At 40.3% G+C, this 24,410-nt stretch overlaps 1 protein-coding gene across 2 annotated transcripts in view; it reads right to left on the bottom strand.

The window, feature by feature from the left end:
- NOL6 (nucleolar protein 6) overlaps positions 1-24,410 on the bottom strand; it is a 1,772,660-nt gene that overhangs the window by 1,020,116 nt on the left and 728,134 nt on the right. For both annotated transcript variants that reach the window (XM_044078098.1, XM_044078107.1), the window contains exons 12-13: positions 17,732-17,909; positions 13,369-13,491 (exon numbers count right to left, since the gene is read on the bottom strand). In XM_044078098.1, the coding sequence (XP_043934033.1) occupies positions 13,369-13,491; positions 17,732-17,909 (301 nt within the window). The remainder of the gene's footprint in view (positions 1-13,368; positions 13,492-17,731; positions 17,910-24,410) is intronic.

The raw sequence follows: 24,410 nt of genomic DNA, 5'->3' as shown, positions 1-24,410 counted from the left end.
AAAACAGCAACAGTCACTCCTCTGTACAAGAGTGGGCCATCTACAGACCCAGGAAACCAACAGATCCATAAGTCTTACTAGTCTTACACGCAAAGCCATAGAAAGAATGATCATGGAAATGATCAACAATGATACAGTAAACCTCTATATAGTTTCATAGTTTCATAGTATAGTACTAGGCTATCTGCCCTGGGGCATTTGTAAGCCTAGCCATAGTGATGTGGCTTTTGCCACCCCATGAAATGGTACAAAAATGTACAGAATAAATCTAGAATACTGTGCCTCTGTCTAGTAGTGACACAATGAAGGTCCCCTTATATAATAGAATTAGTTTACTGTGCCCCTGTCTAGCAGTGACACAGATGTGACCCCTGGGGTAAACTTACGATCTCCCATCCACTCATCAAGATTTCTCTGGGAGAGTCAGTGAGGGGCTCTGCCTAATACGAACTGGGATCCTGTTCCAAAGCATGGGAAGCCTTTGGGTTATGAATATATCCCTCCAGCATGTCCTATTCATACTTGTGCCGAGGGTTAAGTCTTTAGCTCTCGTGGTCCTGATGGATTTGGATTTTTTGAGGTGGAGCATGTCCATCAGATCCTGATTGGACATGGCCTTGTACGTCAGGCAGAGATCACCTCTGAGCAGGCGGCATGCTACTGAATAGAGTTGAAGTTTCTTTAGTCTGGCAGAATAAGACATATGTTGGAGACCCTTGATCCTTTTGGTGAGGTACTTTTGTGGTCTCTCCAGCTGTTGCAAATGCCGGGTGAGGTACATACCAAATGGGGCATTGTACTCAATCATGGGTCTGATGAGGGAGAAATATAGGGGTACAATGACATCCTTGGATCTGGATGTGAATCCCTTCATGATGAGGTGTGCAAGGTAGAATGTTTTTCTAACCACTTTGGCAACGTGGGTGTCAAATGAGAGGTCGCTGTCTACTTGGGTCCCTAGGTCTCCGATTACTTTTTCCGTACTCAGTGGGTTGCTGTCTATGTAATAATTTGTGGGTACTTTGTTTTTTTCAAAAGGGATGACTATACATTTTTTGGCATTTAGTTTAAGGCCGTGACTACGGCACCAGTTGTCCGTTTCAGTGAGGCCTTTTTGTAGGATGTGTGTGTCTGATGGTGTATCGACTATGGCGCCTAGTTTGCAGTCATCTGCGAACTTTGTCAGCCACAGCCCTCCCATGTTTGCTTTAACATCTGAGAAATAAATGCCGAACAAGAGGGGTCCCAGGACAGATCCCTGTGGGACACCACTTGTGACTGGCTTTGAGTCTGACATTGCTCCAGAGATTTTAACTTTATGGGTTCTGTCCTTTAGCCAGTTTGCAACCCATCTAGTGACATAAGGGTTTACTTTTAAGCTGTTTTAGCTTATCTATGATGCCTGAGTGGGGTATTGTGTCGAAGGCCTTAGCCAAGTCCAGGTAAGCTGTATGGACTGCTTTGCCCTCATCAATGGCTCTAGTGACTGTTTCGAAAAAGTCAACCAGGTTTAAAAGGCAGGATCTGCCCTTTACAAAGCCGAACTGGGTGGGGTCAAGTGTCTGTAGGTCCCCTATGTCTCTGTTTATGAGTTCCATAATGATTCTTTCCATAGCTTTGCAGACCAGGCTAGTTAAGCTTATGGGGCGGTAGTTTCCAGGGTCTGTAGAGGCACCCCCCTTGTGGAGTGGGACCACTGTTGCTGTACGCCAGTGTTCAGGTACCTTACCCCAAGTAAGGCTAAGGTTAAATAGCATTTTTATGTGTGGGTTTAGCTCCTCTTGGAGTTCATGTAACACGCACCCCGGGATACCGTCAGATCCCATTGATGCTGTGTTTTTTGCTTTGTTTAGGGCGGTTCTCACTTGGACATCTGAGATGACAGGGAGATTACATTCAGCTGGGATAAGTATTTCTTCTTTTGGGGTGAAGGAGGGGAGAAATTTGCACTGAACCTGTCATCCAGAATGTTAGCAATATCTGTGAGTTCAGTGTATTTTTTGTTGTTGTGAACCAACTCTGAGCATATCTGAGGGTTTCCGCCCAGGTTTCTAACATAGCTGAAGAAGGCTTTGTGGTTATCTTTAGTGTCCTTAGCGATTTTTCTCTCAAAGTTGGCCTTGGATGTTTTTATGAGAGAACGTAGTTTTCTGCTAATGTTGATCAGAGATGTCTTCCCTTCATGGGATTTCGCTCTGACATGCAGTAGCTTCCTTCGTTTGTTATACAATTTGTTTATGGCTGAGGTCCACCAGACAGGACGCTTACATTTGGTGGAAAGGGACTTGGATTTGTTTGGGATTGCATGATCCATGCATTCTTGGAGATGTCCATAGAAAGCATTTGTGAAGGATTCGGCATTGTGGGATGTGGTATCCACTGGCACAGTGGGCTTAAAGGATACCATCTCAGTCTTAAGAAGAGTGAAGTCTGCTTTTGAGAAGTTTTTCACTGTGGTCTTTTGTGCTGGGGGTGGAGGTGGGATATGTATATCCAGGGTGATTAGTTTGTGGTCAGATCTCACTAGTGAGGGGTATACGCATTTTGTCCCCATGTTTGTGATGATCAGGTCTAGTATATTATCTCCCTAGTGGGAGAGGTGACTAGTTGTTCCAGTGCATTTGAATTTATGAATTCCAGGAACCTTTGGGCTAGGGTATTAGGGCTAGAATAATGTACCCAATCTATGTTTGGGTAGTTGAAGTCTCCCAGTATGATGGTATTTTGTGATACATTCATATCCTCCAATGTCTTCAGGAAGGCTGAGTGGGGTTCTTGAGATTGGGAGGGTGGTCTGTAACATGCTACCAGTTGTATAGCAGTTTTGCCTACGGTTAGTTGCACCTGTATGGTCTCTGATGCTTCATGTGTTGCTACTAACCTGAAGGTGTGGGTGTCCTTTATGAATATGGACACTCCCCCTCCCTTTGTGGTTCGGCCCGGGTTTTGGGGCCGAAAAGCATGATACAAGGTTTAGCCTGGTAGCGCTGGGGTGCTCTCAGGAGCCTTGAACCAGGTTTCAGTTACTGCACAGACGTCGATGTTCTCCATGCTGAGGAGTGCATCAAGTGCCTGCATCTTGAGATTTAGACTTCTGGCGTTGAGCAGCATAACCAATAGTTTTTTTCCATTTTTGTTTTCTAAGGAGGTGGGTTTGTCTTTTGAGCCTTGCCTAAAAAAGGCACTATGGGGGTGGCAAGAGCCTTAGCCAATATCCGGAAGCCCAGTGCTGACAGGTGTAAGCCATCCCTTGCAAAGCAGCGTGGCTTGTCCAACATATCATCCCAGGCAGACAGACATTGGATCCCCTTAGAATGACACCAGTACTTGAGCCAGTTGTTAAAGCTGATCATCTTGTCTTTGTATTGTGGTATCATTCTTGGTGAGGGCAAGATGCTGCTCAGGGTCAGGGTCATACCAGCCTGGGCTACATAATCGGAGAGCTCCTCTATGTCTCTTTTCATGTAGTCCAGGGAGGTACGTCTCAGGTCATTCACACCAGCATGGACAATGACGGAGTCATATTTGTACTTGCTTTGGAGTGACCTGAGTGCGTGTGTCATGTGGCGGATCCTAGCTCGATAGACAGCTCACAGTCACCTTCTCCTTGTTCAGCCTGGTCAGTGGGACATCAGTGTGTCTGACTATGGAGTCACCTATTACTAGTGTATCAGGCAAGGTGTTTGGCCTTAAGGGCTGCGATTGGTCGACACACTGATTTATTGAAGTATGTGTTGCATGTGTTTTGTTTTGAGGTGGTGGATTTTTGGATGTCTGCTTTGGGAGCCTCTGTTGTTTTGGTAAGTTTTTTATTAGAGCCTCCGAGTATGTCTTTGTGTTTTTATGTGTTTGGTTTGCAGTTGTGGTAGGTCTATGTGGGACTGGGATTGTTGTGTGTGTGTGGTTGCCATCTCCTCCTATCTGGTCATGCCAGCCCTGAGTTGAGAGAGTTCAGCCTCCAATTTGGCTATATAGTTGCATCTCTCACATGTATTTGTGTTTGTTGGGAGGAGGAGAGGGTTGTCTGTGTACATGAGACAATTGTAGCATTGTCTCAAGATACCCAGATTGACCAGCTGAACTGGAGACGACGCCAGTAATCTACCACTCGACATGCTAGAACAGTATAAGGGAGTGTTGTACCTTTAAGGGAAGTGGATATTCACAGGGGTGGTAAATAGATGTAGTGCTTTACTTAGTACGAGAGTGCTTACTTAGTAGAGAAGTATTGAGAACAAGTGCTAGGCTTATAATACAGTGAGTAGTCTGGTTATACTAAGAGTAGAGCTTCCTTAAGGGAAAATTTGAAGAGCAGACTTGGCGGAGCCAGAAAGTTTAACCTTGTTTAACCGGCGCTGCGCTATGCGCACGACCGTGCAAAGCAGTGCAAACGCGGATTTTAAACAGTGAACTACAAAACAGCTAGAAATGGTCCAAAACAACCAATTACTACAGCTTCTTGTGCTGAGGTCACTTCCCCCAAGGACAGGTAGGCTGCTCAAGGCTCCCCACTCCCACTGGTGAGCAAAGAAACTTCCTTCTATCCAAGTAAGGTAATGGACAACACAGGAATTACACCACAGCCCAGAATACAGCAATGCCTGTAAACTGGTCTAAACTAGTCGAGGAAGGCAGGAAAACAAGGATTATTTTTTTGGTAGAAACACACAGAAAATGCAGAAACAATGACAAATTAGTTACACAGGCTAGCACACTTTAGTGGGCAGCCTCCACAGTTAAATTAAACAAACAAGCAAACTTTCGATCAAATTCGACTAAAATGTAACTAAGTGCAGATTTTAAAATAATGCAGCAATCAGTTAAAAAACAGTTCAGGCTAGTTCAAGGTAGGCTACAGAAGCTATTCCAAGTGAAAAATAGCAAAGATACTTAAATCCAGAAGGTAGTCGCTTTTCTGAGTTCCCGGCTGCTAGGACCACTCTGTAAACCCACGTGGAGCTTGTCTGAGCAGTATAGCTTGTCCTTGCACAAACCCAGACTAACTCTACTCTCACCAAACACAGCAGTCCTAAGAGCAATTTAACCTCCGAGGTCAATCTAGAATAACAAATATTAGCTAAAGACTAGGCCATTTATTTTATTACTCTACTAGTTACTAATCATCTCTAATATATTGAACTCTTACCAACTGTATCTGCTATTGTAAAATTGTTTTCCTTGTATACTATGTAAATTGTCAACTTGTCTCTGTAACTATCTGTCATTGTTAACCCTGTCGGAGCTTTTCTCCCCGGGACTCCACTGAAAATGGACATATATCCAGTCGGACTATCCCGGTCAACAAATGTAAAATAAATAAATAAAATAAATAAATATAGCCAGAAAAAAACGCCCAGAGGCGGACTTTAAACAGTGAACTACAAAAGATCTAGAAATGGTCCAAAACAACCAATTACTACAGCTTCTTGTGCTGAGGTCACTTCCCCCAAAAACAGGTAGGCTGCTCAAGGCTCCCCACTCCCACTGGTGAGCAAAGAAACTTCCCTCTATCCAAGTAAGGTAATGGACAACACAGGAACTACACCACAGCCCAGAATACAGCAATGCCTGTAAACTGGTCTAAACTAGTCGAGGAAGGCAGGAAAACAAGGATTATTTTTTTGTTTTTTGGTAGAAACACACAGTAAATGCAGAAACAGTGATAAATTAGTTACACAGGCTAGCACACTTTAGTGGGCAGCCTCCACAGTTAAATTAAACAAACAAACAAGCAAACTTTCGATCAAATTCGACTAAAATGTAACCAAGTGCAGATTTTAAAATAATGCAGCAATCAGTTAAAAAACAGTTCAGGCTAGTTCAAGGTAAGCTACAGAAGCTATTCCAAGTGAACAAAAAAGCAAAGATACTTAAATCCAGAAGGTAGTCACTTTTCTGAGTTCCCTGCTGCTAGGACCACTCTGTAAACCCATGTGGAGCTTGTCTGAGCAGTATATGCAGGATCCAACACAGTTTGGTTTCGTCAAGGGCAGGTTATAACTACTCAGCTTGGTGGACTTATTTGAGAAGATCATCAAAGCAACAGATGAGGGAAAAACACTGCCTATCTTGACCTGGCCAAGGCATTTGACACAATACCCCACTAAGGCGTTATTGACAAACTCAAGATGTTAGGTACAAACTCATAAGTCATCCATTGGATAGCCAACTGACTCACAGACAGGACCTAGGAAGTTAGAATTGGGGCGTTCATCTCTACAAAGAGGCTAGTCACAAGTGGAGTCCCTCGGGGATTGGTCATTGGACTGCTCCTTTTTGGCATTTATTTCTCTGAAGTCAAAGCCACAGTCAGTGATCGTTGGCTGACTAAATTTGCAGAGGATTGCAAATTAGGAGCAGTCAGTGAATCCCACACTGACACAAATGTTCTCTAGGAAGGGCTGACACAGGCAAACAACTGGTGTTGGAGCCATGGACTAAATCTAAATGCCAAGAAATGCATAACAGCATTCTTTGGGAAGTCATCCATCCCTGGTAACTATCATAATAACAACACACTCCTTAGAGTCGATCCAATAGTCAGGGACTTAGGGACACACACAGATAGTAATCTGGCCTTTGATCATCACATGTCTATAGTGGTGAGGAAATCATTCTATGTTGCACAACTGAAACAAAGATATGGCATCTAGGTACAAGGAAGTCATTGTTCCACTGTACTCGGCATTCATCAGACCTATCATTAAGTACAATGCCATCATTGGTATGTACCTAACCAGGCATATCCAGCAACTGCAACATCTGCAACATCCACAGAGGTTCCTCACTATACAGGGCACAAGTAAAATATCCTATGCAAACTGCCTCAAGACCCTATCCCTGTATTTTGTCTCCTACAGGCTGCTGAATGGATATCTATGCCTGGCATACGAGGCATTCTCAGATCCTGCTCTGATGGCCCTCCTGCATATCCACAAAACAAACAGCACCAGAATTACCCTTTCTAAAGACTTAAACCTTGCCTGGAATATAAACAGGACCTGCTGGAAGGACAACGATGTATCCCAAAGACTACCCTGTCTCTGGAACAGGCACCCCCATCCATGTGAAGCAGAGTTCCTCCCTAACCCAATTCAAGTGCAACTTGGACAATTGGATGGGAAACAGGAATTTTATTCCTGGTTTAGCACTTATGTCTGTAATGGAAAGAGGCATCCTGTAAATGGTTCATCACCCAGGCCTCTGCTTGTAAATGTTTCAACTCCCAAGCCTCTACTTACACTTATCAAGGGATACAGAACTAGTCAGAGATTTGAAATGCATGACTAGGCTTAAAAAGGCCCTTGTGGTCGTTAGACTAGTAAACACCTATGAAATTAAGTATTGGACTTCAATGTTTAAAATTAATCTATTGCTTGCATCACACATTTGATAATATGTTTAAACAACCTAGTGCCTTTGTACCCAAGATACATCCCACAGTTGAAACTTTCACTAATGTCTGTGAACATGAAATTAGAGAGATGCATGCTAAAAATCTTCCACCTAGATTTTATAACTTGAGTAAATCAGAAACTGAAGCACGGTCAGAACTAAAGGATTCTCACAGCATTGAAATTAGGCCCGCTGACAAGGGGGGCAGTGTAGTAGTAATGGATAACGTTTTTTATTACAAGAAAATGATGGAACTTTTGAATGCTACAGATACTTATGTTGAACTAAATGAGAGACAAGTGCAAGGTGTAATTGACAGGATATCTGTATATATTTCTGACTTATTAATTACTAATTATGTATCAGAGGAATTGTTTGACTACTTTCAGATAGAACATCCAACTATACCCATTATTTATGGTCTACCTAAAATTCACAAAGACATCACACAGCCCCCTATGAGACCTATTGTTATCCAGTAAAGGATGGGCCACAGAAGCCATTTCAATTTATATTGAACAAAATTTACAAATAGTCCTAAAATCATGTGAGACTATACATTTCTGCGACTGTTACATAATAAGACCCGGAATATTAATAGAAATTATATGTTTGTGACAATGGATGTCACTTCACTGTTCACAGTGATACCGAATAAATGGGGCATTGAGAAAATACGTAATATTCTGACCTTGAAACAAGTTTTTCAAAGCACTAAGATTAATTTGATATGTGAGTTGCTTGATATTGTCCTAGAAAATAATGTCTTTATATTCAATGACAAGTTTTATCTACAGAAAGTTGGTGTAGCAATGGGCACGGCTTGTGCTAACAGCTACGCCAACTTAGCATTGGCTGCATGGGAAAAAGATCATGTATTAAGTGCTAGCAATAAATATGCTGGCAAAATTGTACAGTATATACGTTTTGTAGATGACGTCTTCCTGTTATGGGATGGTACTAGTGAAGAGTTGCAAGAGATGGTGGAGTACTTGCATAGCACCACTGAATTTTTAAGATTCACTAGTCAACATTCCAGGGACTCTATTGAGTTCCTAGATGTTTTGGTTAAGAAGACAGTAGTATCTTACATAAGACTAGTATGCATCCAACATTTGTACACAAAAATGTAGTGAAAGGACAGTATATGAGAATAAGCCGCTTACATAATACAGATGAAGGCTTTGTGAAGACAATGACTATATTAGAGAAAGACTTCTTAAACAGAGGTTATAGTAAGAAAGACATAAATATAAGCTCTAAATATACCATTGAAAATAGGGATGGGAGATGTAAACCGCTCTTCTCAAATACTATAGAAGATGTTAAAAGCAAGGAAGGTCATGATTTTAAAGTTAGATTCCCTATAACTTATTCAAATGACATCAGAAGGTTCTGTAATATTTTTGAGAAGAATTGGAATGTTTTATTGTCGGATCCTGACTTGAGAGAATTGTTAGAAGATAGACCCAGCTTTTCTTTTAGAAATAAGAGGTCCTTAAAAAGGCAACTCTGTTATAAATCCAGAAACAATGAAAGAATGATCCTATCTGATAGGCAGGGGACTTTTCCTTGCAGAAATTGTACAGCATGTGACTATTTATATAATAAATCTACATATAAACATCCTACACTAGGATTTATAATTGATATAGATTTTTATGCTGACTGCAGAACACAAAATTTGGTTTATTTCAGCTTCTGCACTCTGTCATGCCTTTTATATAGGCAAAACCAATAGGTGTCTAAAGGAACGTATCCTTGAACACCTTAGAGATATAAGAAATAAAAGACACAAGTGCTTTAGCAAAACATGTGGAAGAAGAAGATAGGAAACATATTTTTAATTTCATGGTTTTAGAAATAATAAATAAAAGTAAGAGGGGAGGTGATATAAGGAATAAGGTAGAGGAAGCCTAACAAAGATGGATTTTACTACTTCAGGCAGATAGGTCTCCTGGATTGAACAATGCTGTTTCCTTGAAACCTTTTTTAAAATCCAGACCACTAAAACATTAAGTAATACGGATTATTACATAACATCTGTCTGTTATATGTATATTTTATTTCATCTTATGCAGAATATAAGGCAAATTAATGTATTGATGCATGCAATTTTAATTAGTCTATGTCATAGTTCTATATGTGTTTTCATTGGTTGAACCATATTTTAAATACTAATGTTTTAACTGTTTTTATGAGTCTGAAGAAGCGATCAGCTGACTTAGATCGCGAAAGTGCTTACTCTTGTTTAATAAAGTGGTGTGAAACTGCAAGTGAACCGTTTCCTACCTTGACTACTACATCTCAGTTACAACTTTTGGTTTTATAAAGGGCACTACTGTGAAGCTGCAAGTGATTTATTTCCTGGCGTGGATTATTCCATTTTTATCTTCAGCTGTGGTCTAACCATTGGTCTTTTCATTTTTTTCGCTTGAGGTGTATACCAGGCGTTTATCCAGCTTTTGTTTTCTTTCACGTGACACAGGCAAACAACTGGTGTTAGAGCCATGGACTAAATCTAAATGCCAAGAAATGCATAATAGCATTCTTTGGGAAGTCATCCATCCCTGGTAACTATCATAATAACAACACACTCCTTAGAGTCTATCCAATAGTCAGGGACTTAGGGACACACACAGATTGTAATCTGGCCTTTGATCATCACATGTCTATAGTGGTGAGGAAATCATTCTATGTTGCACAACTGAAACAAAGATATGGCATCTAGGTACAAGGAAGTTATTGTTCCACTGTACTCGGCATTCATCAGACTTATCATTAAGTACAATGCCATCATTGGTATGTACCTAACCAGGCATATCCAGCAACTGCAACATCCACAGAGGTTCCTCACTATACAGGGCACAAGTAAAATGTCCTATGCAAACTGCCTCAAGACCCTATCCCTGTATTTTGTCTCCTACAGGCTGCTGAATGGATATCTATGCCTGGCATAAGAGGCATTCTCAGATCCTGCTCTGATGGCCCTACGGCATATCCACAAAACAAACAGCACCAGAATTACCCTTTCTAAAGGCTTAAACCTTGCCTGGAATATAAACAGGACCTACTGGAAGCACAACAATATATCCCAAAGACTACCCTGTCTCTGGAACAGGCACCCCCATCCATGTGAAGCAGAGTTCCTCCCTAACCCAATTCAAGTGCAACTTGGACAACTGGATGGGAAACAGGAATTTTATTCCTGGTTTAGCACTTATGTCTGTAATGGAAAGAGGCATCCTGTAAATGGTTCATCACCCAGGCCTCTGCTTGTAAACGTTTCATCTCCCAAGCCTCTACTTACACTTATCAAGGGAAACAGAACTCGTCAGAGATTTGAAATGCATGACTAGGCTTAAAAAGGCCCTTGTGGTCGTTAGACTAGTAAACACCTATGAAATTAAGTATTGGACTTCAATGTTTAAAATTAATCTATTGCTTGCATCACACACTTTTTTTTTTTTTTTTTTTTTTTACAGCAGGTCAGAAAACCATTACACTTGGCTAACATGCAGAGGCCAAAAAAACAAAACATGAAAAAAAAAAAGTAGACTACTACTACTACTGTTAAAAATTTGCATCATTCTGATGCATTCTATAGAGCAAGTGGCAGTCACGCATAACATCACAGCACTTAGCTAGCATTCAGAAATCTGCACAAAATAAAATATGAAATGAAATTAGCAGAAAATGTTGTTTACTAATGTTTTAGCTTTGCAATGCTCATATGCCTTTCCTGCAAGGTAGCAGCAAGTGAGGTCATAAAATTCCTAAATGGCTACTTTTTCTGGGGATAAAAAGCACAGCTGAAACCAATGAATGACTCGATGAGAGGTGTTATAAGTACAACAGCAATTTGAGATAGAATTTGACTAAGACTATTGAAACTTCCTGTAAGCAGGCCCTCCCCCAACCCCTTCAGCCAAATCTAAGACATGGTCAGAAAGCCACAATAAAAATGTAAACAAAAGCCAAACTCAAAATCTCTGGGACTATCACTTTAAGATAAGGATCCTTTAAGAGTGAAGAGCTTAGCTCTGAGTCCAAGATATAAAATAAATATTCAAGAAGGTAGCCTTGAAACAAATTCAACATAGTGTGAGACAAGATCAAACAAAGTTTGAAGAAATTTTATATAAATATGTTGATCATAATAGGAAACCATTTTATAGAAGATGTGGAAGGAGTAAAGACAAACAAATTGAAGTGTGTGTAGATTCTAACATTTATTCTCAGAAAACAGATTACAGATATGTTTACAAAACCTTATGCAACACAGTTTGGCTCCACAAAGGGGGTGATAATTTTTTCTACTGATATCCAGATTACCTCAAATACTGGAATCAAAACAGATTACACTGAAAAAGAACTATGCAAACTGAATACAAACAAAGCACAGGGATGATAAGGACTAAAAAATAATGACCTGAGAACACTTCAGCAAGAACTTATAGTACCACTATATCTAATATTTACTAGGTCATATCAGCATGCATATGTTGAAAATGGATCTATTACCACATGTAACATGATGTTCTATAATATAACAGCTATTAAAGAAAAACTGTGCTGTGATGAAATCTATATAGATTTAACGTCATCATTTCAAAGAGTTATATACAAAACAGTGATCAATAAATTACAATAAGGTATCAATTTACTCGATAAGATGGATAAGCTGCATGACTCAGAAATAGGACATGGCAAATATCATATAGCAATTGGACAGGTGAAATTCTTGGTTACAGTCATGGTGTTCCACAGGGCTCTGTCCTAGGCCGTTACTTGTTTAGATTGTCTCTCTCAGACCTTTTTCATCTGGGGTGTTCTACAGCTTACATGCAGATGACCTGAAATTGGGTAAACTGATTACATGTTACATATAGGGCATGTATGCAAAAGACTTAACTCAATTGATCATTTGGGCACAGGAGAATAATATGCTGATAAATACATTAAAAACTAAGCATATGAGAATTTGGGAGACATGAAATGAAGGGTGAATATTTAATACAGCACACAATGACTGAAACTTTAGATTAACTTAAGGACCTGGGTATATGGGTAAAGCCAACTGAGTTTTTCTAATATCAACCAACTGGTTAACAAGAGGTGCAAAACTATAGGTTTCATAAAAAGATTTATAAAGTCTAGGAAATCTGAAATGATGAAGTCATCTCTTTGTTTATTACATTAGACCCAAACGTGAGTATAGAATAACAATATGGAAACCTTGTAAGAAAAGAAGCATGAGAAAACTGGAAAGAATACAGCACAAATAAACCAAGAGTATCTGTGGATGTGAAAAATGAAGTTATGAAAGATTAAAATATGTGAACTTGTACAGTCTCTCTTACAGATATTTAAGAGACGATCTTATTCAGGTATATGAGGCATTTAGAGAAAACTATTTCTGGGAATGTTTGGAGTTATCAAAAAGTTGTAGAGAATCATCAGACAAACTATGTAAAAGATTCTACAGGATTGAGCCGTGCAATAACTGGTTCTCTGAGACAGCAGCTGATGCATGAAACAGACTACAAAACTGCATTAAAGCAAGTACTATTTTAGATATTTTTAAGAAAAACCTGAACTTGAAATATTTGTATGTATGCAAGTATGTAGAACATGTACAAAGGTGTGTCTCCTTCAGAAAGTGAATTGGACAGACACATCTGGTTGCTCAATTTTTGAGTCTAGTTACTCAAGGCATTGGTTAAGATATAGACAAGCTGGCTGGTTTAAAATCTTTTCAGAAGCAATTTACTTCTCTTGCCCAAATTCAGGTTTTACAGTAAGAAAGGTATGGCTACTGTGTAGTAATAAATAACAAATTTACACCTCAATATGGCAGTAATATCCATGCAAATGGGCACAGTAAGTTCTGTACTCATAACATTCTGATTTGAATACTGGAGAGTTTCATGGTGTACACAGCATCAGTAAATGCAAATGCAAGGTCCTAACCTCTGGGTTATCTGCCTGTGGACCCCTGTCCAATACAATGGTACAGAATTCACTGTTCAGCAACAAACCAAATGTTAAGAATTTGATATCCTTGTGCTTTGGGGGATCTTCACTGATGGCCCACTGAAAACAAAATAAAAATGATTACAATGTTTATACAAAATCAGAAAGAGGTAATTACTTATGTAACATTACAATTTTGCTAAAAAAAAAAAAAAGGAAAAAAGGTAATTAAATACTTAACAGTTCATGTCATATTCATCCAACAAACTGGATCTTCAAATAAAATGCTCCAAATAACAACATAAAAGTTAATTGTGCAAGTAGGCATCTGTAAAATATTTTTTATGACTACAACACGTTAATGAAGCCAGTAGCACATACTCTAGTCACAGAAGCTGCTCTCCATGCATATCACTACGTACTAAACCATTATGTTAACACTTTCACTATGTAAATCTTTGCACCACAGAAAAGATTTGACAAAACAGCCCATGTTGCTTGGGACTAATTATCTCCAAACATTAGATACCTCCTTACTCTCTGAATTTCAATCAGTATTACAAAAACATTTATATGAATCCAGCCAAACCAAATGCTTTAATGACTCTGGCTACCTTTCCCTTTCTCCTGTGTACTTTTAAATCACTGTGCTACAATACTCCTTTCTAAAAAGTACAGTTGTATACACTTACCATAAATGTAGATGTTCGAATGTATTCACTGTTGCAGTCATCACACTTGGGTTATCTGCCTGCAGGTAGCCCTCAGTTGGCCCGAATACCAAAGTCTTGGGATTTCTGCGTTGGATGCTGTCGCCTCTTCCATGACGTCAGGTCATATGGGGTATAAACCATGTAGCCGACGCCATTACATCAGCTTTTCTTGCCACGTGGGTAAACGAAGTAGAAGCAGTTAGCAAAAGTAGTCAGTTTAATATGAACATCAGAAGGTCTGAATACACCTTCAGAAGCCGGTGCCTGCACAGCGGCCCCGGACCCATCCAAGGTAGAGACATCCTCAGGTTCCATAGTCAAAGAAGCATCTCACAGCATACCGGACTCTGAAAGGGTCTCAGTAGAGGCCTGCAAGTCTGTATAAGTGGGTAACGGGGCTGCAAAAGCACCTCACTGAATACCGGACTGGCAACTAGCTTAACGGAAGCGCAGTCAGCAGTTCCGGACCTATGCGGTCTGTCTCTAAATTTATCCTTGTTTTTTTCGGAAGATCAGTAGTCGGATGGCTTATCGAAGCCATTTCGGAATATGGAGAACGACGGCGAAAGAATTTAAAGACAAAATAGCCCAATGATGAATAGTTCGAGCATTGAACAAGGCACAAAACCGACAGTGAGGGATGTCATGGTCTGGGCCTAAACAGGTGAAGCAGTAAGAATGAAAATCTCGGAGGTATTTGCTTTCCACAGGCAAGACAATTGTTAACTTTTTCTGACATCGGTTAGAGCAAGAAAAAAGGATCCCCCAATAGGGTACTTAGCTTTAGAAGATTAAAGGTTTGAAACTCGAAAAGCAAAAATTTCAGGTAGCGGCCAACCGGCCCTTGCAGACTGCTTCTGCTTCGGGCTCCCGCACGGCAAGAAAAGCTGATGTAATGGCGTCGGCTGCATGTTTTATACCCCTGATGTCATGGAAGAGGTGACCTCATCCGACGCAGAAATAACAAGACTCTGGTATTTGGGCCGACTGAGGGCTACCTGCAGGCAGATAACCCAAGTGTGATGACTGCAACAGTGAAACATGAAGAACATCTATAACTATTCTAAGTGAGCTTTTCAGCTAATTTAACATCAAATATCACTTCTCTGAATATTGTATTACAATCTATATACCTCATACTTCTACTGCATTTCTGTCTTAATGTTTCTTTCACTCCTGAATAGAGATCAAAAAGGGTCTTTGGACAAGACCACACTTTTTGGCCACTAAACTCACTCACAAAGTCAGAAACTGTGGCTAAACTGCCATTTCTGAATCTTAACTAGTCCATCTTGCCACTTTGTGGAGGAAAGGTGGTGTAGCAGCAAAGAATGAAAGACAATAAGCATGGCAGTCTGTCAAGCAGGCTTAAGTTTACTGTGGGGGGGGGGTATTTCTGCCTGCACAGAAACGCCTGACCCTGGCACTGTAAGCCCATCTCAAACAGCTAGTAAAGAAGCTTGGGGCTTAGGGCACAACACACCTACCCAATCTGGATGACAGTCCACTGTCAGCGGGTTTTCACTTCCTCCCCAAACTGGCACTCCAATGCAGGAAGGAAGGAAGAAAAAAGGACGTGGACTAGTTGGCACAGTGCACTGATAATGGCCAACAAAACACATACATATGCATATATACATATACATACATATACACAATGGCTATAAAAAGTGTACACACCCCTGTTAAAATGCCAGGTTTTTGTGATAGAAAAAAATGAGACCAAAGTTTTCCCACCTTTAATGTGACCTATAACCTGTACAATTCAAATGAAAAACAAATGTTAGGGGAAAAAATATAAAAAATAAAAAACGTACAATATGCTGGTTGCATAACTGTAGATTCCTTTAAACTAATTTGTTGCGTGCACACCCTTAAACTAATACTTCGTTGAAGCACCTTTTGATTAAATTACAGCATTCAGTCTTCTTGGGTACACACCTGCCATCAATTAAAAAGACTGATTAACCCCAAATAAATTTCAGCTGTCCTAGATGAATCTTCCTGAAATTTACTCAGTTGCCTGCTACAACAAAAGCCATGGTTCGCAGAGAGCTTACAAAGCATCAAAGGGATCTAATTGTTGAAAGGTATCAGTCAGGAGAAGGGTACAAAATATTTTTCACAGCACTGGATATACCATGGAACACAGTGAAGACAGTCATCAAAAAGTGAAGAAAATATAGGGACAACAGTGACATAGCAAAGAACTGGACATCCCTCCAAAACTGATGAAAAGACCAGACAAAAACTGGTCAGGGAGACTGCCAAGAGACCTACACCAACACTGAAGGAGCTGCAGGAATTTCTGGCAAGTACTGGTTGCGTACTACATGTGACCACAATCTCCCATATTCTCCATATGTCTGGACTATGGGGGGTAGGGGTGCAAGACAGAAGCCTTTTCTTACACAGAAAAACATTCAGGCCCAGCCAAAATTTGCTAAACAATACATAAAGTCTCCCAAAAGCATGTGGGAAAATGTGTTACGGTCTGATGAGAACAAGGTTGAACTTTTTGGCCACAATTCCAAAAGGTACGTTTGCCGCAAAAACAATACTTCCCATCACCAAAAGAACACCAGCCCCATGGTGAAGCATGGTGGTGGCAATATCATACTTTGGGGTTGCTTTTCTTCATCTGGAACTGGGGCTTTAGTCAAGGTGGAGGGAATTATGAACAGTTCCAAATACCAGTCACTTTTGGCCCAAAACCTTTGGGCGTCTGCTAGAAAGCTGAAGATGAAGACGAATTTCACCTTTCAGCATGACAATGACCCCAAGCATATAACCAAATCAACAAAAGAATGGCTTCACCAGAAGAAAATTTAAATTTTGGAATGGCCCAGCCAGAACCCAGACCTAAATCCAATAGAAAATCTGTGGGTTGACCGGCACTCCCAAATGCTGTATTATTTGAATCCAAGTGTTTGAATAATGTGCACAGGGAAAGAAGGGATAGTGCTTAAGCAAACTGTGGACAGTGACGAGGCTGCAGAATACTTGGTAATGCAGCTTCAACTTTTTCCTGGTATTGTGTGATCTCTCACTTAATTTATCTATGTTAGCAGGGGTGTAGAGGTGGGGTTTGCCCCATGTCAAGAGAGTAAATTGAGATTTTGTTTGGTTTTCCAGAACTATGTCTCTGATGTACTTTACTTTGAAAGACAGAGTTCAAGTAGCATGTATTTCAATAGGTTGCCTACAACCCATATATGTGTGTGTGTGTGTGTGTGTGTGTGTGCGTTTCATGTTCAGATTTCTTAGTAACTACATTCCTTTAATTAGTGTACCAAAGAAATATTCGTCAAGCTGTTTGTCAGCATAACACACACAGCCAACAATAATTTTCAGTATTTTTTTTTTATTTTATTAAAACAGTTTTCTGATGAAATTCACACAGCCAATCAACACCGAAAATGTTCTGTTAGCTAATGGAACTGCAGTCTCAATATCTCAACAGGCAGCATATTTGACTTCAGTGTAGAAGGCTGTGGGTTTTATTACTATGCCATGTAGTTGTGATTAATTTTCCAGTACTAACTTACTATATAAAATGACAAGACACACTGGGACACTGATTGTGTAGGGCTAAAACAGATATGTAAAAAAATTAACCTCATAACTTCTCATGCAATTTTCCTTACCTCTGGGGTTTCGATCAAAGAATGAGAAAAGAGCTGAACCCTCTGTCCCAACCCTCGTAAGAGTACAGAAACAATGTAAGGTAAAGCAGCCACTATGTAGTTTCCACCGTGATCCATCATTTCATTCAGCAAATTCATTTTTTTACAGGTACCTTGCAATTTCACCAAATTTTTGATACTGTAAATAAACAGAAAAATAAGCATGAAACAACACAGAAATATAATACAAAATCCTAAAACATACCATACAATGGTCCAATTTTATAGTGACTGTTAACAATAAGCTATAAGTAATGGTCATGTTATCAAGCAAGCATCTGTAAAGCATAAATTAAGATTCTTGTACATAAATGGTGCCTGAAGCAGGTCTATCAAGCATGTTATGAAGAGGCAAGTTTAAACTGACTGATAAACATGGTATCAGAAATGAAATTATGCTTTTTTTTTTTTTTTTTTAAATATTTTGTTTGCCCCTACCCTACCATAGCCCATCCCCTGAATTCAGTAAACCATGTCCTCTATTGGCCTTTTCATTCCTCCTCACTCCACCAGATGGAACAGGTAAGAAAGTTTACAGTTACAGACAGCAGTTGTCATCCAGTAGAAGGTCAAAAGAATGGTGGTCTAAACAGCTCTCACCATCAGCTGTTAAATGATGTGCAATGCCTGGTTATGGAAATCCACTGCAGCTGCCTGCTTCTGTAAACTTCAGATGCACAGAAAGTGTATTCATTTCATGCCCAGGTTAAAGCGCCCACCAAGCTGCAGGGGGGGGACTCAAGTGCTCTGCCTTCCCATAGCCAGCACTCTTGCACAGGATTTCTAATCCCACCCAGAATAAGTTAACCTTGACCACTCAGACCTAGCATTTCCTGTCAGTATCTTTTTTTTTTCCAAACATTTTATTAAATTTACACATGACAAAGGCAATCTTACATTTATATAAATGAAAAACATGCAAAATGATATCACTTTAGTTGCAAACAGTTTACATCACAGACGCCATTGAAACAACTGTGGTTGTAAACATTATACATCACTTATAAACCATCCAGTCATTGTCAGCTAAGCATTATATAGCTCATTCAAATCCTACCTCTTAAACCTCGTTCCTGCTCTGCATATGTTGTTCAAACAATTTCCATTTTTTCCTATGTAGCTTGCTCCTTCCCTTTTCTAAAGATTCCAGTTCCAGTTGTTTTATCTTTATCACTGTATTCACTACTTCTAGTAATGTTGGTCTAGACTCTGACTTCCATTTTCTAGTAATTGTTTTTTGCCAGCTACCATAATTAGACTCAGCAATGCTTTACTATGTCTAGGCAATTCTGATTCTGTAGCATAACTCAAAAAAATTGTCTCCTCAGTCAGTCCAATCTACACACCCAATATTCTCCAACAGAGTGGTCTGCAGGAAATCCCAAAACTCTGCCAGCTCATCACACTTCCACAAAATATGTTCCCAGCTACTTCTTTCTTGCCCATCACACCTCCAACATTTGCTATCCACCTGAGGAAAAATTATTTGGAGTCTATTTGGGGTATAAAAATACCTGTGTAAACACTTCCAGGCAAAGATCCTAAAATCTTCTAGACTTTGTTGCATATTTAGGAGGTATACATATATCCTCCCATTGTCTCTTTGTAAATTGCTTATCCAGTTTCTCTTCCCAATACTTTCTAAGCTCCTTTGGTTGATTCTTATAATTATCATTCAATATTTTACATACTTTACTAATTATTCCTTTTTTAATGGCAGCTTCTGTTCTAGATTCTATTAAAAATTCTACCAGTGCTGGTCTTTTATTTAGGATGCCCCTATTTCTTTCTCTTTGCCTATACTCTGATATCAATCCTTGATAGGGAAGTCAATCTCTAACCTACAGTCCAAATAAATCTTGGCCTCTTCCCATTCTATTACCTTTCCCTTTCTAGTTATTTGCTCCCAATACCTTGGTTCCTTTGCCAGTTTCCTCCAATAAGTTCCAGACCCCTCTTGCCTATTATCTGTATCCCTGATCGCAGTCAGCCTTATTGGCAAAATCTCTTTTTCTTCATTCTTGTGCTGGTTTGGTTCTTCAAATACTCCCTGCTATTTTATGAATATAATACTCTGTATGATATTGGCTGTTCTCCTTAAGAGCCTGTATCCAAAATCTCAAGCTATCCTTATTTATTGATCTTTCTTCCCTGTGTCATCATCATTCTTTTCCACTTTGAATTATAGTTTTCTGCTTGTGCTATGTATGAGTAGTATGGTATAGTATGGTAGTTTCTGCAAAAAGCAGCTGAGGCCATTTCCTATCCCGTCTCCATAATCATAAACCGTACCTTGTCAGAAGCCTTCATCCCCTCCATATGGAAAATGTCCCACATTATTCCTCTCCATAAAGGTGGTAGCTCACTAGAGCTAACCAACTACAGACCTATAGCTATACTCTCACCCCTGGCCAAAATTATGGAAAAGTGTGTCCACAAACAACTGATGGAACACCTCACCAAAAATAAAATTCTAGCTAACTCCCAACATGGCTTCAGGCCAAATCACAGTACCACATCAGCCCTACTATCCTTTTCTAATACCATCAATAACTTCAGAAACAATAATAAACTATCATCTGCTCTTTTCTTAGACCTCTCCAAGGCCTTTGATATGGTGAACCACATTCAACTCCTCCATACATTAAAAAACTATCACTCAGCAATTCCACGCTGAAATGGTTCCAATCCTACCTGTCCAATAGGCAACAGGCTGTTCTATGGCAGGACAAATTATCTACATGCCTACCTGTTACACTTGGAGTTCCCCAAGGATCTATTCTTGGCCCTCTTCTCTTCACCATCTTTGTTAATGACCTGCCCACAATCACCCCCATGCCACATGCATTCAATATGCAGATGATTCGACTATCATCAGCACTGCCTCCAACCTGGCAGACCTCACTGCTTCAACCCAAGACACCTTCAACCTAATAGAAAAATGGTTCTCAAGTCGACAACTAGTTCTCAACCCCAACAAAACAAAACTACTTGCTTTCTCACCCACTAACAAGACTCTTCCCCCACCTTCTCTATTACATCCTCCAATGGAATCACTATATCACCAGAAGCTCACACAAAGCTATTAGGTGTTACCATTGATAACTCCCTTAAATTTGACACCCATTTCAATCTTACCATCAAAACCGTCAATAAAAGCTTGGCTCTCTCTATAAAGTAAAACACTTTCTCACTCCTCACGCTAAAATTACAATTGCCAGCACACACCTACTATCAACTCTTTTCTATGCCTCCCCCCTCTTTACAAACCTAAACAAGACAACCCTTAACAAACTTGCTTTTTGTTACAATCACATAGCTAGATTTGCCACAAATTCCACCTTTAGAATGCACCACTGCACTAACTTGAAGCAACTAGGGTGGTTAGAGTTTTCCAGCCAACTCCATTTCAACCAACTCAAAACGGCTCACCAGATACTGTATCACCCAGAGAAAACACCAGCTCTGAAAAACAACCTGCAATCTTTACGCTCCTCCAATAAGATCTTAGCTCAAACTACCAAAGCCAATAATTCTGCTGGGGATTCTCTATTCTCAAACTTTGTAGGTAAAATGTGGAACTCCCTACCGACCATGCTCACCTCAGAACCCTCACTCCTACAATTCAAAAAAAAGCTTAAACCCCATCTCAATACTGTCTGGCAATGTCCCTGTTCCAAACCTGATTAACCACTATCATTTACCCTTCTCTTACCTCACACTATCCTTAACCGCTTTTTAACAAGGCGCCTCACCTTTGTAACTGACCTATGTTTTTTTTTATATGCTGCTGTTGTTTTTTTTTCCCCAAGATGTGATGTATCTTTATATTGTATTTAGAACTCAACTATCTTCCTTTTTTTGCATTAACAATGTTCATATGTCTGTTATGTACTTGGAGCTTTTCTCCCCGGGCCTCCGCTGAAAATTGACATGTATCCAGTCGGACTCTCCCGGTTAACAAATGTAAAAAAAAAAAAATAAATAAATAAATAAATGAGCCTTAATTGTGTTTCTCTAAAATACCCCCCCCCCCCAAATTAGGCAATCCTAGTCCACCTTATTTTTATTGGTAGAATCATCTTATCCCATTGACCCTTGCTGTTTTCCACTCCCAGAGAAAATCCTTCAACTTTCCTGTCAGTATCTTTTTGAGATGAGACTGATAATTAAACTTAGATCGTCTTGGGTATAGTCAGAAGCAAAATATCTACTCCACAACACCCGCTGAAAACTTTAATATTCAATTTTCGATTCCCATCTGTAGATAAGAAAGACATGGCCTCAGGCAGAAAGGAATAAATTTATATTCCAGGAAAGCTCTATTAAAGAAATTAATTTTCATAAGGAAAACAGCAAGTACTCATAATATCAGTTAATCTGTGACAGTGTCTTCCTTGGTAAATTTTAATTTGGGATATCATTCCCTGCTATTTTTCTCTGACGCTTCCATGTTTACGGTTCGACTAATTCCTTAAGTGCATGCCTTTACTTCAAATGTCATACTTTAAGTGTGTATCTGGCTTCAGAGGCTGCTAGAATGCACCATTTATTGAGGAGGATATCCCACTAATATAAAAAAAAAAAGGAAAGAAACCTTTGTTGCACAATGATAAACACCTGCTCCACATGCATGGAACTCCAAAAGCAGCCTCCAAATGGTAGAGCCATCTAGGTATGTGATGGGACGATAGTTGGAATCCAACAAGGACAGCATTCCCACAGATCAGCTGATATAGTGTAAGTGTATTACATCAGATACTGGACATCTTTCCGACTGAGTCCCAAGTTCTGTAATAGGATGGCAAGCAGGGGAAGACTCAATATACTCAGTCCTAAAGCATCAAAACAACAAACAGTCTGAGCAGTAATAATTGGTGAAGGTGAAAACAGATGATCATGCGGACGACATGCCACAAATAGGTGCAATGAAAACACATCTGGAGTAACTAGAGTAAGTGACGATACCTCTGGTGGACTGGCCCCTGACAGCAGCATTTTCCAAAGTGGTCTGTCACCTAATACGTTCAGTGGTTCATAGGTAGGTACTAGACTATTGGCCCAAGGGCCTAGGCAAGCCTAGCCACCAAGGTTTCATAGCTTACACCACCCAAGAAAGTTATTTTCCTGTACTACTGTCCAGCAGAGACACAGAAGTGATCCCCAGGGTGTATTTCCTATTTCCCATCCACTCATCAAGATTTTTCTTGAAGAGTGCTAATGAACTTTGCTTGACATAGATGGGTAAGCTTGTTCCAGAGTATAGGAAGTCTCTGGGACAGGAATCTATCCCTCCAGCGTGTCCCTTTTATTGTGGTGACAAGGTTTAGGACCCTAGAGCGTGTAGCTCGGAGTGATTGGGATTTCTTCAGGTGTAGCATGTCCAACAATTCTGGGTTTAACATAGCTTTATATGTTAGGCAGAGATCACCTCGGAGTAGGCGATATGCTACGGAGTAAAGCTGGAGTTTTTTGAGGCGGTCAGTGTAGGGCAGTTGTTTGAAGCCAGTAATCCTCTTTGTGAGGTACTGCTGTGGCCTTTCCAGCTGCTGCAGATGTCTTGTGAGGTGCCTTCCAAAAGGGGTGTTGTACTCCATAATGGGTCTTATGAGTGATGAGTAGAGGGGAACAATGATCTCTTTTTTTCTGGATGAGAACCCTTTTATGATGAGGTGTGCCACGTAGAAAGACTTCCTGATTACTGTGGCGATGTGACTATCAAAGGAGAGACTACTGTCCACCTGGGTCCCAAGGTCTCATCACACATTCGGTGTTAAATAGATTGCTGCCTACGTGGTAGTTCATGGGTACAGAGTTTTTACCAAAGGGGATGACACTGCACATTTTGGCATTGAGCTTGAGGCCATGGCTCTGACACCAGGCATCTGTCTCAAACTTTGTGGGGGAATGGTGTCGAAAGCCTTGGCGAGGTCAAGATAGTCTGTGTGAACCACCTTACCCTCATCCACGGCTTTGGTGACTGCCTCAAAGAAGTCGATCAGGTTCAGGAGGCATGATCTGCCTTTCACAAACCCGAACTGGGTGAGATCCAGAGTTTGGAGGTTACCAATGTCTTTGTTTATGAGTTCCATGATGATACGTTCCATGGCCTTGCAGACCAGGCTAGTCAGGCTAATAGGACGATAGTTCCCGGGATCAGTGGTGGCTCCCCCTTTCTGGAGTGGGTTAACTGTTGCTGTGCACCATTCAGTGGGCACAAAGCCTGATGCGAGGCTATTACTGAACATAGTGCTTAAGTGGGGAGCCAGTTCGTTCTGAAGTTCTTGTAAAACGCAGTCTGGGATGTTGTCCGGTCCCATAGATGCTGTGTTTTTGGCTTTAGAGAGTGCAGCTTTTACCTGCGTAGTTGTGATTACAGGGACTCTGCATTCTTCCTGTATAGATATGAGCCCTTTAGGGGGTGAGAGGGGGGTAAGGTTAGCACTGAACCGATCTGCCAGGATGTTGGCAATATCAGTTGCTTCTGTAATTTTCGTGCCTTTGTGCTGTAACTCAGAGCAGATCTTGGTGTTGCTATCTAGATTCTTGACATAGCTATTGAATGCTTTGTGGCTGTCCTTGGATTTAGTGGCGATTTTGTTTTCATAGCTAGCTTTGGAAAATCTTATAAGGGATCTCA

This window comes from Protopterus annectens, chromosome 1.part1 (genome assembly GCF_019279795.1).
Source record: "Protopterus annectens isolate FY-2018-M chromosome 1.part1, PAN1.0, whole genome shotgun sequence".
Lineage (NCBI taxonomy): Eukaryota > Metazoa > Chordata > Ceratodontiformes > Protopteridae > Protopterus > Protopterus annectens.
Note: the sequence above shows the minus strand (reverse complement) of the source record. Positions and strands in the feature narration are given on the sequence as shown.